This window comes from Dromaius novaehollandiae, chromosome 8, assembly GCF_036370855.1.
Source record: "Dromaius novaehollandiae isolate bDroNov1 chromosome 8, bDroNov1.hap1, whole genome shotgun sequence".
NCBI classification, from domain to species: domain Eukaryota; kingdom Metazoa; phylum Chordata; class Aves; order Casuariiformes; family Dromaiidae; genus Dromaius; species Dromaius novaehollandiae.
In genome coordinates, this window is record NC_088105.1 from 40514724 (window position 1) to 40528434 (window position 13711).

At 42.4% G+C, this 13711-nt stretch overlaps 1 protein-coding gene across 6 annotated transcripts in view; it reads left to right on the forward strand.

Annotated features, from left to right (window-relative positions):
• The first annotated feature begins 7594 nt into the window (after positions 1-7594).
• The window catches only part of LEPR (leptin receptor), a 44893-nt gene continuing 38776 nt past the window's right edge, over positions 7595-13711 (forward strand). For 2 of the 6 annotated variants that reach the window (XM_026113972.2, XM_026113978.2), the window contains exons 1-2: positions 7595-7758; positions 12581-12639. In XM_026113972.2, coding sequence (XP_025969757.2) covers positions 7724-7758; positions 12581-12639 — 94 coding nt within the window. In that variant the 5' untranslated portion in view covers positions 7595-7723. Of the gene's footprint in view, positions 7759-8366; positions 8584-9522; positions 9615-12580; positions 12640-13711 lie in introns of those variants that run through there. The other 4 variants (XM_064516329.1, XM_026113973.2, XM_026113974.2 and 1 more) reach the window with 4 other exon arrangements.

The following is a 13711-nucleotide window of genomic DNA, read 5'->3' on the forward strand; positions in this document are numbered from 1 at the left end:
AGGGAGCTTATTCAAAATACGGTTATAGCAGCAAAAGAGGGAAACTAGTGGGTCAGTTTGGAGACCATCCCAGATGTCTGCATAGAAATGCAAAAAGTACAGAGAAAAAGGAGAAACTGAAAATCTTTGTATTGAGTCAAAATGATAACTGCAATGGCAAAACAGAAACTTTGTGAGATAATTCAGATGTGGAAGGAAAGACTTATTCAGGGAGGTTTGAAGGCATGGGAAAAGTGTAAAGAAGCCTTTATCACAAGGTTGCATACATTTTTGCTGAGATCCAGCATATATAGGAGGTAAATTTATTGAAGCATTTGGGCAACTATTCAAAGAAAAGATCAAGTAAAGAGTCTATTATATATTGCCAAAGAAATCAAGTGGATGAGGACTTTTTAACCCTTTTAATGCTCTTTTTAAGAGCAGGTTGACATCTTGAGAGAAGACTCCTCTAGATTTTTTTTTTCCCTAGACTAAGAAAGAGGAACCAGTTGAGCATGTAAGGGCACAACAGAAGACAAAAGTCTTTCACAAAGAAGACTTGAGGAAACTCAATCACTGTGAAGATCAAGTGGAAAAGAAGTCTGAAGACAAGAGTTGTCAAGGAGAGTTGGCAGTTTCTTGAAAAAAAATACAAGAAAGGCAGTTAAAGCAAACTGTCCTAATGAGAATGAAAGGTAGGAAAGTTAATAGGGGAACAAATAATGACTTCTTCAGTAATGGGAAACTCTAGAAAGTACTGGATTGCTGGGTTAAAAGCATTGGAAGCTGGGTTAAATTACTGAGGAGGACTGTAAAAGAATAGCACAAGCATGTAGGGATAAATCAGAAAGACCAAGCACAAAACTGTGATAGAACCAAAAGGGTCCCTCAAGGGGGCCAAGAAAATGTCCTACAGGCAAGGAAACACCATAGTATGTTATCTTTAGTGATGTTTTTGATGCTGTCTCACATGACTTTCTCCTAAGCAAGCTAGGGAGGTCTAATCTGTATTAAATGGCTAGAAGGTGTTGGACTGGATGGAAAGGGGCATTCAAAAAACAGCAGCCAGCAGTTCACAGACTGGTAGAACATCAGTGGGGTGGTTGTTCAGGAGTGCGTTGGAAATCTGGTTCTAGTCCGTATCTTCAGTAAGTACTGGAATGATTGAAAAATATATGTATTAAATCTCGGGATAACAAAATATTAGGAAAGGTTGCAAACACTGTAGAAAACAGGATTATTATTCAAAGTGATTTTGACAAATTGGTGAAATGATCGGAAGTAAGTAGGTTGTAATTCAGTAAAGACAAGTGCAAAGCACTTAACTTGGGCAGGAATAATCACCTGTGCAAACAAACATTATCGAGGAAGGATCTGAGAGTTAGAGATGCATAAGCTGAGCCTGAGTCGACATGGGCATGCTGCCGGGAGCGGAAAAAAAAGCAAACATCATTCCGGGATATGTAAACAGGATCGTCTTGTGCAAAATGCGTGATAATCCTTCCCCCTAAACAGAACTAAGAAGACTTTAGCTGGAGTATTGGCTCCAACTTCGGGCATTGTTCTTTGGGAAAGACAGAGTAACAGGCAGGAGTCCAAAGGACATCAGCAAACCCTACCAGGTCTCTAGAAAGGATGATTTATAAGGAAAGCCTGACTGAACTGGAGTGGTTAAGTTTACACAAAGGAAAACCAGTGTAAGACAATAATATAGTTTAATATAATTGACACTTACAAAGGGACTTCTGAAAGGAGGCAATTAAGTGTCTTCTGTCTTTCCCAAATATATGAAAATAGGGTTAAACTGCAGAAAGGAAGATTTAGTTTAGATATTAAGAAAAAAAACTTTAAAAATAAATAGATTGCACGTGTAGATTACATAGGGAATTTTTTTCCTTTCAGGGACCTCCAGTGCTGTGCAGGGAAGTGGAAGAAAACTTGTTGCTTGAGCCTCAGTCAAACTTTTGTCTTGAGACGTTTTACTGAATAGAAAATTATTTTCTACTGGTTCCTCTTTGTATGCGGCCTAGCAGGGACGTGACAGAGTAGCTAGCTTGCGTTTTTACTTACGTTAAGAAAGTCCAGGATACAAAAAACGTCAGCAGCTTCCTAACCTCAGACGGGAACTGTATGTAGACAGATTTCCCAAATTGCCACGCTAGAATTCAGAAATATTCTAAAAATATAATTTATATTCAATTAGAGCTGGTGGTTATTTTAATGAGGAGAGAAATTGGCTAATGCTACTCTGAGGAAATGGATCATGAATTATGGAAAGTCAATAAACAAATTAAAGCCAGGCTGTAGGTCCCGTAGATAGTGTGATAACACGTTCGAGCTCGTTTGCTGAGAAGAACTTGCAGTAGGTGAACAAAAATATTGTTCTTCGTACCTTATGAAGCAGAAATTATTTTTGCATTTGTTTGTTAATAATATTGCTGAAAAGAAAAAAAACCATGCCATAAAAACCTCTGTTGCACATATCTGGGACCCACCGCTGTGTTACCTTCGTTCTGAACACTTGCTGCATTTTCCAAGGAAAAGCATGAGCACAAGCAAGAATAAAACCTCTAAATCCTCTGGCATCCAAGCACATCTTTTCTAGTTGTGCTCAGTCCTCAATTTAAATACCTTGAGATAATTTCTGGGTTTTGTTTTTTAACTGGCAGTTCCTGTCAAATACGTGGTATTGTTTTACATATGCATCAGCGCTTTTCTCCAAGAACTCTTTATTCACGAGAGCAAACACTGAAGTGCAAAACAGTCAAATTGTGATTTTAATATCCCCAAATATCCGGTACTTGTAAAAGATAAGCCAGTAGGCAATGGATGCGTACATCGTAGCAGAACCAGGTCTTCAAGAGAGATTTGAAAGAATGGACTAAGAGAAGATAATCCATACGCAGGGAAGCCTTGCAAACAACGGTGGAAGTGGGAGGTGAAGGGGCGCTTCGCTCCAGGCACCAACGTGCTGAAGGGTACAGGTGAGCAGAGAGAGGTGAGTTGCAATCGACTGTAACGTAAGATAAGAATTAAAATACGCTTGTGTGGAAAGGGGAGTGTTAGTGAGTGGTTTGAGAAGTGGGTGAAATGGCTAGTTTAAGCCTCAAGGGAGGCATGGTGGTATCAAAGAAGCTTGGGCCTACAAGAGCCCATCCAGATGATTTAATCCAGTTCTGTTTTACTGGAGGCACCAAACTGTATAATAATTCTCACAACTTATTAAAAACTCACTTAAAAGAACTGTTTTTTTTTCCTCACCCTGTTATTTCCATTAGAAAGCTGTTCCAGAAGTGCCTATTCTTCTACTAGCCAAGACTCAGATTTTAATAACCTGCCAAAATGTATTTGTGGCAGGGTTAGACTCATCTGCTTTTGTGCCAGTGTTGTCCACTGCTTTGAACAGTTCGTGGTTCCTTCCTCTCCCTGGGGTTTGCTCCTCGGGTCTTTCCCTCTGCTCCCCCCAAATCTGTTCTCAAATCTTTTATGTTTTAGAAATCAGATTTTAGCATGCCCTCCCCTGCCCTCCCCTTTCTTAGAGAAGCTTTATGTATTTGTTCTTTACTCTCATTGTACTACTACTTAACAGATTTAGTAAAAATATCTGTGCCTGCAGCTTGCCTTTTCGTGTGCTAGTTCTTTCATAATTTCATCTTTATGCATTAAACCCTTTCAGTGTTCTCCCTACTGTGGCTATAGTGATTTTAGTTCCCTTAACCTCTTTATTCATCCTGCGTCTAACCATATGGTCAACATTGCTATCTTAACTGAGGAAAATATTTAATATGGGTTTACAACAAATCTGTAATCTAATCTCTACTTTTGCTGTTTAAGGGGGTTATCTCTAATCTGCAATCTAAACTCTACTTTTGCTGTTTGTTTTAGTATTTTTTCCAAGTCTCTGGTTGGGTTTCTTGCCGTATCTTCAGTGACCTCTGGCGTGAACTATTGCAGTCAAAATACTCTTGGTGAATATTCTGCTAGGGACCTAATCCAAACTGAAGGTTCATATGCATAATTGGGCATATAGCTGTGTGTTAGAGAAAAAATAAACATAGATGTGGTATCTTTTATCTTCACTTAGTAACTAGAGCTCTGACTTTTGTGTGAAGGTAGCTTTTAAGATATATATCATTTTGCAAGAATACAGATTGCTGCAGTGTATTCATCATTCATTTTAGAACCATTTTGTATCACCTGGGGATGTTTTTCACCTTTCCAGCTTCAGACCTAGTCTTTACAGATTTAATACTTGAAAAAGTTTTTTAATAATTTAAAGTCAGCTTTTAAATTTAGTTTCACTTATTAATTTTCACTGTTAATTTCTCCAATGTGGCCCAGGATATTTATGTTAAAAAAAAAAAATTGTGACAACAATTCATACACAGTCAGTATTAAAACATATCATTAGTTATAGAGGCAGAGAGGAAAATAGTCTCTCTGCATCCAGATTGTTCATAGAAACATGTAGGTTTTTTTAATTAATGGGAAATAATTATCTATGCCTTTGAACTGAATGCTTCATTAACTGAGTTAAAAGCTTTTTTTTTTTTAACACACGATCTTTGACATTTTTTGTGATGCAGAAATGAATTCCAGTTGGAAATGTAGGTGTTTTGAAGAAACTGCTCCATTGCTTAAGATCATAATTCTAAAAAGAAAGTAAATCACATAGAATTTCTCAGTAAATTCAGATTATATTTCAGAAAAGTGAATCCTCCTTGAAAAATGAATGCTAGTGGGTACCTTGTGCCCACACGGGGTTTCAGTGAAGTGAATGGGGCTGCTTATAGAGAGAGGTGGAGCCTGGAAGGAGGATTAAGGTACCAAGGATCATCTCCTTGCGGAAACTGCATCCTAGAGCATGCGAAAGTAATGATTCAGTTTTTTTATGTGCAAATGCACGTGAGTGATGGGGTTGGTAAATCAGACCCTTATTACATGAAAAGAAGAGCAGACTTCTCTACATATAATCCTATCTGTAAAATCACTATGCCTTTCTGTACAGATTGGCTTTGTAAAAGTATGATCCGTATGTACTAAAAAGCTTCTTTAGAAGTATGTACGTATTGCTTACTTAGAACTATATATAGCATTTTTTACATACAGCCGACAGCTTAAAACCAAGATAAAGAGTAAGCTATTGTGCTTTTTAATATCTTAAAAAATATATTGAAAGATGCAGGATAGTGAGTTAATTTTAAAATAAAGCTCTGATTTTTGTCGTTAAACAATTTTAGGACAAATTACCATTTAAAAATCAATCCAAATACAGACTCAGAAATTATCCATAATACCACAGGTTAAGTCATCACTGCATTGAAGATGATGGTAAAAATTTTAGTAGTTTGCCCAACCTTACATGCTGTCTTGTATAAAAAAAGTTTTAAAAATAAAACTGAGATATTTTACAAGTAACAGCTCTTTTAAAATGATAGCCTACAGTGGGTTGTTTTGTAAAACTCTCATATTTCTGTTACTTGGGATTGTACAACTACATTTCTTGATCAAAATTAAATTCTTCTGTGGCTGGTAAACACCAAGTTGTTCACACTTCTCGATTAAAATAGCTGTACGTAACAACTTGTTAATGTCTGTTCGTATACTTTATACACCTTGGAAGTGTCTGGCAGACCATTAATATGGACATTTTCACAAATTTAAAAAATGGGATCAAATTCTGTACCTTTACTCATTTTCTAGGATGTAATTGAAAAAATAGCCAAAACTGAATTGGATAGCACTGCTTAAAGAGTAATGTGCCATTTAGAAGGATTAAATGCATCTGAATCAGATCTTTTAAAACACTAAATAATATTTGTCCTTCTGCGGACAAGTAGGCATGTTTGCGTTATGAATAATAATTCACAGCCTTTACGTTCAGCAATTTGTGAAAACTCGGAGATCCTTGGGAAACGCAACAAGAAGGCTTAAGAGCCCGAAAGCACTCCTCATACTTCGTGTCACCTTTTACGTTAATAATTGGATGTTTTGTGCAGTCTACACTGCTAAAACCACTAACCAAAATAATTAAGCGGAACATTAATTTAATTCTTGACAAATGTTACTATGGATTCAGACAGCGCTGATTGTTCCCAGAAGGTTCTCCTTTTAGGTAAAATAGTCCCGCTCTGCGTTCCAAAAGAAAAAAAAAGGTAAGAAATGCCATTAAATTTCCTTCCCTATTAATCATAACGTGCTAAGCTATTAATACAGAAAAAACACATGGAAATTCGTGCTCGGTTCTTCCTGAGGCCGCTTTGGCCCAAGTGCTGCGACGTTTCCCACGGGAAGCGGCAACGTCGTGAGTATCTGACAAAAACGCCTTGCCGGGTTCAGCGCGCACGGAAACTTCTCCGCGGAGGAGCTTTTACGGGTATGTTTTCGCCGAGGGGAGCAGCACCACGTGGCTCGGCTGGCCGCTCGCAGCTAGGCCGCAGAGCCGGGAGCCGGGGCCGCCAGCGTTGGCGGAGAGCCGCGAGCGAGCGGCTGCCAAAGGGAGTCACAAAATGAGCGAGGCGAGAGGTTGGGTTGGTGCGCAGCTGGCGTGACCCGCGTCTCCGCGGTTAAGCGGGTAATGCAGGCTGCCGGGAGCAGCTGGAAAGCGGCCCACCTGCGGCACCCCAGGGCTGGGGCAAGGCGAGAATCCTCACAACCTCACTGGTTGCATTGTCTGAGCTCTTAAACTTGTGTTTTTTTCCTTTAGGGACTGGGTGATGGCGGGGCCGTGCTCTGAGGGGGCCCCTGCCGCCATCTTGGGTGTGAGAAGGGCCATGCTCTGAGGGGCCCCGGCGCCATCTTGGGTGTGAGAAGGGCCATGCTCTGAGGGGGCCCCTGCCGCCATCTTGGGTGTGAGAAGGGCCATGCTCTGAGGGGGCCCCGCCGCCATCTTGGGTGTGAGAGGGGCCATGCTCTGAGGGGCCCCGGCGCCATCTTGGGTGTGAGAAGGGCCATGCTCTGAGGGGGCCCCTGCCGCCATCTTGGGTGTGAGAAGGACCATGCTCTGAGGGGGCCCCTGCCGCCATCTTGGGTGTGAGAAGGGCCATGCTCTGAGGGGGCCCCTGCCGCCATCTTGGGTGTGAGAAGGGCCATGCTCTGAGGGGGCCCCGCCGCCATCTTGGGTGTGAGAAGGGCCATGCTCTGAGGGGGCCCCGCCGCCATCTTGGGTGTGAGAAGGGCCATGCTCTGAGGGGGCCCCGCCGCCATCTTGGGTGTGAGAAGGGCCATGCTCTGAGGGGGCCCCGCCGCCATCTTGGGTGTGAGAGTGGCCGTGCTCTGAGGGGGCCCCGGCGCCATCTTGGGTGTGAGGAGAGGGGCCAGGGCCGCGCTCTGAAGGGGCCCCGCTGCCATCTTGGCTCTGAAGAGAGGGGCTAGGGCTGTGTTCTGAGGGGGCCCGCCGACATCTTGGGTCTGAGGAGAGGGGCTGGAGCCACTCCTCGCCCCAGTCCCGGCTCCTCACCCCTGGCCCCGAGCCTCGCGGGCAGCGGGCGCTGAGGGGCGCCCGGTTCCCCCCGCGCAGGGCGGCAGGGGCGGGGCGCCCTGGCGACCGTTAGGGCGAGGCGGCGGCGGGGCCGGGCCGGGCGGCGCCCGGGGCCGGTGGGCGGGCAGCCGGCGGCCCCGCGGCGGGAGGAGTGGCGCTCCGCGGGGAGAGCCGGGCGGCGGCGACCCTTGTCTGCCCGCGTCCCAGAGCTGCCAGAAGGGAAAGGAGGAAAAAAAGAAGAGGCTAGTTTCGGCGTAACTTCCGATGTTCATTAAGACTCTGGAGATGAAGCAAAGTAGGTCTGTGCATTTACTTGTTTACGGAGGCTTCGCGGGGCTCTCCGCGCCCTGTGGCGGCGCGGGATCGGCGCCGGCCCCTCACGCTCGGGCGGGGACGGAGCCGCCGGGGGCTGCGCAGCGCCCGCCGAGGCCGCGGGGCGGGAGAGCCCTGAGGAGCGACGCGCCTTGGAGCTGGCTGCCGGCGCTCGCTGAGGTGGGAGCGGTTCTCTAACGCCGAGCCGGCCGGCGGCTGCAGCCGGGGGAAGGGGCTGCGTGCTCGCCTTGCCTTGCCTCGCCCCGCCGCGAGGACGACGGGACCTGAGGAGGGCGACGGGACCTGAGGAGTGCGGACCTGCCCCCCCCCCCCCCCCGGTGGCTTCCTGCCTTCATGCTGGTGGGGCAAACGAGAGGAGAGCTTGAAGGTGGCGTGCAGTAAAAACTGCGTAGTTTGTTGCTGAAATACGTGTGGTGACCAAAATGCAACTTATCTGTTAACCCCCCCCCCTTTTTTTTTGCTTAACAGATCTTCTTTCTAAAGGACGAGGCAAGTTTAGAGGCTAGCATGATGTATATAACCCCCCGTTGTCAGACTTTTTTTTTTTTTCCTCTTCCTTTGAGGCTTTAGGGTTTGAGGCAAAAAAGAGGTCTCCGCGAAGGTGCAGCAGAGGACTGGCTAATGTGCGAGTCGCCGGCGCTGTTAATAGTCCCATTCCGACAGAAAAGTGCTTTGGAAATTTAATCTGCTAATTATTGACATGGACGTTTATAAATAGAGTTTATAATGAAAGCACTGAGAGCCCTTAACTGCCACGTGCAGCTATAATCTGAAGGAGTTTGGAGCGTCAGGTAATTACAGGAGCTCTGCTTACACCTGCACGTAAGGAAGAATGGATGTATGCTTCTCTGTGAGGAGTGCAGGACCTGGGAGAAACAGTGTTTATTAACAAATGCTTTTCTCTATCCCTTGCTTAAAATGGCCAATATTTGTGAAGTTTCTTAAATTGAATGTGCATCATGAGCATGCACAAACTTAGATATTGCCTTTGGTAGGGTTTTCTGGAAACGGGGGAAAAATGCAACTCTTCTGCCGCTGGATCCCGTGCCTTCCATCTCTGGTGTGGCATCGTGGAGGAGCTGTCTTAGAGTGCTGTGGATGTTTGTGAAGTGAGGGGTAGCCTCAGTGCAGGCAAGGAAAAAATCAGCTCTAGGCTTGGGGCACTTTACTGCAGAGTTTCAGAAAACAGGCTGTACAGGCAGACTTAGAGGCTGTTTTTTATAGCAGTACTTCCTCTTTCTAAAAATCAGTGCATACTAGTGAGACAAGGGGAGCTCTGCTGCTCATCTTACCCCACTCGGTGTGTGGGGTGATGTGCCGCTTGGGTTGCCTCAGTTAAAGCTTTTGTGGTGTTTGAAAGCAAAAATATTTAGTACAAGTCGCTTTCATTGCTATATTCCATGTTCCATTTACTCTGAACTCTTTATTTATAACGTTTATTCATATAGTAAATGACAAACACAATGAAATTCCATGCCTAGGAGGGCTGACTAAGAACCACTGCTCTCGCCAAAACCCACAGGTTTGGGAAGTCCTCGGCACCCTTAAAGATCAAGCCAGAAGACGTTGTGCGTAGGCATTATTACTAGAATATTTTATGCTTTATAGAGATCTTTTAAATATTTAAAAACAGCTGTAGCAGAGTGCTTTCAAAACTCAGGGACAGTTTGTATGCTTACAGTATTATGTTCCCATTTCCCATTAACTAGCAGCTGTTGTTGTTTTTTTAGGAATAAGAAAAAAACCACCTCACTTCCAAAGCCTGTATGTTTGTGGATATATTGTTTGAGGAAAAATAGGAGATTCCGATAATTGAGTTTCTGTAAGTTTCTGTAGCTTCTGAAATTTGGGAAAAATATTATTTTGGAGTATTTGCTCATTGGCAAACCACTAATATGTAATCTCTGATCCTGCAGTGTTTGCTCATCTAATCCCTTTGTCCCTGTAAAAGTTGGTGAGAATTTTACAGTTGAGTTTCAGTGACGTCAGGATTACGCTACTCAGCTGTGTCCAGGAAAGGTTGTAGAGACTTGGCACTCTTAGTGTCCAGTTCCAGCCCTCTGTTTACTAATGTTCTGACTGGACAGCTAAACCTGCCTTGTATTACAATCCTCTTTTCACATTAAGCATATTTTCTGTAATTCAGAGGTGAGACACGCAAAATGTAAGTTGTCAAGGCAAGAAACAGAAGGAAAAAAAGGGGGGGAGGGGGTGGGCAGCTCCAGAGGGAAAAGGAAATCTTTCAGTACATTTTTCTGAGCCCAGTCAGCAGGTGTTTGTGGATCATCAGCCAGTTTTGTTTCAGGCTATGCTGAAAATGTTTCCCATGCTGATATGCCAATGAATTGTACAACTTCACAGCCTGGCTGTAAAAATTATCTTAATTTCATTATCCTTCTCCTTGCTTGTCGTGTTTGCTATGTTTTGAATTTAATTGGATGTTTTTGTCGAGACAAGGACTCTCCTTATTGCATCTTTGATCAGTGTTAAACTGGAGAGGAATATGCTATTAATGTACAAAATTGGAAAACTTCTTGCGTACAGCAGCAGAACAGCTGGTGGTTCCAGAATGCAGTGTCTTAAGGCAGATGTGCTAAAGCAGGCCCAGATCCCTTCCATTTGTGTGGATACTGTCGCAGCCACACATACACCAGCCACTGGTCCTTGCTGTGTTGTTAGCTTACTCGCTCCAGGACAGAGCTGTAGTGAAAAGCTTTTGCAATGCTCCTGTATTGATCTTCCAGTTCCCTGCAACTGTTCCTATAAAACTTGTATTCTTTCTTATAAAGAGGTTAGTTAGAATTTCTCATAAGTTCATTGTTCTCATTAGAAAAGATATTCAGTACTCCAGTTCAGTAGTACATTCCTCTTATCCTGGGAGTTTTCTGTAGATAGTTCCTTCTACCCAATTCTTATTTCAAGTGTCCACAAGGAATACTAAACCATGAAAATAAATGCAGCTAATGCTGATGACATGTATCTTGCATTGCTTTTTGATCATGTACAGTACTGTTTTTTGGTTCATGAATGTTGTTGGAATCGGGATAAAAAAAGAACGCATTGGTAAAAATTCAGCTTAGACAAATGTGGAAAAAGATGTCTTGGGGACCTGGTCTGAACTGTATCTTTGCCTTCTTGCCCAAATATTTGTTAATTATGGTTAAGTTAGTGCTGATACTGGAGTCTCTTTGGTTGCTCTATCCAATCATTTAGACAGCAGCAGAAAGTGAAAATGCCTTTATCTTCAGTAGACTACATAATTATGACTTTATTTCTTTGAGGTGTACGTGATTGTGGCAATCTGTGGTTGCTTTATCTTCAGTCTACCCTACGTATTGCATTGGTGAAATTAACACAGAAGGTATTGTCGACACAATTAATGAACTACCTTCTTCCAGGGACAAATAGGAGATGAGACTTCACTGTTTTACATTCTCTTTTGAAATAGTATAATGAAATATGAGTTGTTTGCAAAATAGTGGCTCTTTTCTTTAAGTATCTAGAAACAATAGGGCTGAGGTATGTGGGTGACAGCCTTTGCTTCTTGCAGTGTTGGGAGACCAAGTGATGGACTGTAACTTTAGGGATTATTTAGAGCTCTTGATGGTGGAAATGTTTTACTTGTGTTCAAAGTGAGAGCTCTAAAGTCATTTGCAATAACATCCATGACATACTGATAACTATATAAGCCTCTGAAATATGTCTGATTTGCTTGGACAATATATCAAAGTGATCTCTGCCAGAGCTTCCTACTGAGAAGTGGTTGAGCTATTGACTGCAGATTTCTGTTGCATCTGTGAAAGAGGAACATGGACTGTCATTTTTTTCCTCTGGTTTTCGTTAAGCTGCAGGTTTAATAGTATGAGTAGTGTATGCTTTTGTGAAGTAAGTTATTATGAATGGTTTGTTCCTTCCAGTTAGAAATTTGGAGGGAAAAAAAATTAACTTTGGTTAATTTTTGCAAGCTTTTGCAAATAATTCTAGCCTGTAACTTCATGAAATGACAGCCCTTGTAGAAGATTGTAGCTAGCATAATTCCTCTGGCCTTCATGGCTCATGCATTGGGAGACAGACTAATGGAAGATGTACAGGTAGGGTTGGCCTAATAACAACTGTGCTGAGAGGTAAATTTTCGTCTGAAGTAGAGGCTATGAAGCACTACCTTTGAGACCGGGAGCTCTTCTCTTTAATTACTCAAAATGTAGCTCAAAATGTATTCTGATTACAACCTGAATGAATGGGGAGAAAAGTGGATGGGACTGACTCATCTTGCAGACCAAAATGAAGATGATCTGTGCTGAAGAAACGGCCTGGCTCCAACCCCACCTGATTTTCCAAGGGTTCACCTTTGGAATTGGTGCTCATGTGTATGGTGTACTTTGAAACCTGAGCATCTCTTGGGCATTTTGATTGTTTAGATTCGTAGTGCCTTTCAGCAGACCAAACCCAGAAAGTGACCAACAATCATAAAGGGCCCGGAGGGGAAAGGTAGTGTAGTCCTAATGATGAGAGGAGGGCTGTATTGATATCTAATTGATATTCTGAGCAGTATTACTGAGTTACTTTCTCAAGTGACATTTTGATTTTGTTCTTGCTTACTGTATGAAGGGATAAATATCAAATTGAGTGAGTGCATCATAATTTTAACTTAAAACTAGCAAAACACATGAATTCAGTGGAACATGTTTATATACGTTTACAAATATTTTGTAGCATAAGCACCAAATCCTAATAAAATAATAGACTGATAATTATCAGCTCTTAGTTAGTTTTCTGTCTGTTTTTCAGATCAGCTGTTCAAAACAAGATGTATTGGCAAATCATTCTGACCATGTTTGTGCAGTTGGGTAAGTTACTATAAACATTGCTATTAAAAATAAGTATATTGGAAGTTTATGTAAGATGAAGAATAATCACTTTTTTGTGATACAGTGGCACTTAAAATCATACTCCTGGATTGGTATCTTGTCACAATATGCAACTAGAATATGCAAAGGTTGTGATTTTTCATTGTGCAAGTTGTGCCTATGTGTCTTATCCCCAAAGGACAGTGATCTTAATTCTTACGGTCAGGAAGCATCAGAAAAAAGTACGTGGTGAGTCAAGACGCATTAAAACAAATGCCTCGGGTAAAATGTGCAAAGACTAGAGGTTTATGGGTAATTTGTTCTGTTACCCTAACAAGTCCAAAAGTGGAAGGGAAAATCCAGGTGACATAGAAACCGATTGTAAAGTTTGTGTTTAGTTAAGTGAAGCCAAGACTTCATTTGAGTTTTAGCTCTGCTTTTGTATACATAAGTGGCATTCTTGCTTTCATGTGCACAATGCTGCTGAAGGATACTCAATTCACTGTAAATGTTGTTAAATAGAGTAAATTGTTTTTCTAATTGGGAAGTGTCTATAACAATATTGGTGTGTGCTGTTCAGAGACGGCTGGCATTTGCCTTCCTCTCATTTTTTGGATTAAGAAAAAAATGTTTAAAGATTTATGATGATGATTAGAGAGAAAGCAAATACTATAATCCAGCAAAGTTGGTTTCAAATTGTGTCTTTTCACATCTTCACAAAAGATGAAGAATTCATCAGACAATATACATACCTATATCTGCTTGGTATCAGATATTGCATGTTGAGAAATACTTCTTTAAATACCTTACATAATGTAAACATTTTCTGTACCTTTTAATTCAAAGGCCTGGATACTTTGGGGAGTTTTCTTCAGAGCTGTTTGTCACTTGATTGCTGGCCAGTAAGGAGGTCACTGAGTGGCCATCTGACTGTGTTTCCAAACAGGCAAATATCCATGACTGGCATCTTTGTAGCCTTGTTAACCTAGGCATGGAGTTATGGTACCGTTTGAGGGGTAGAGCTATGTGCAGTGGCCTTCTGTGCATCAGTGTCATGGATAAACTGTTACAT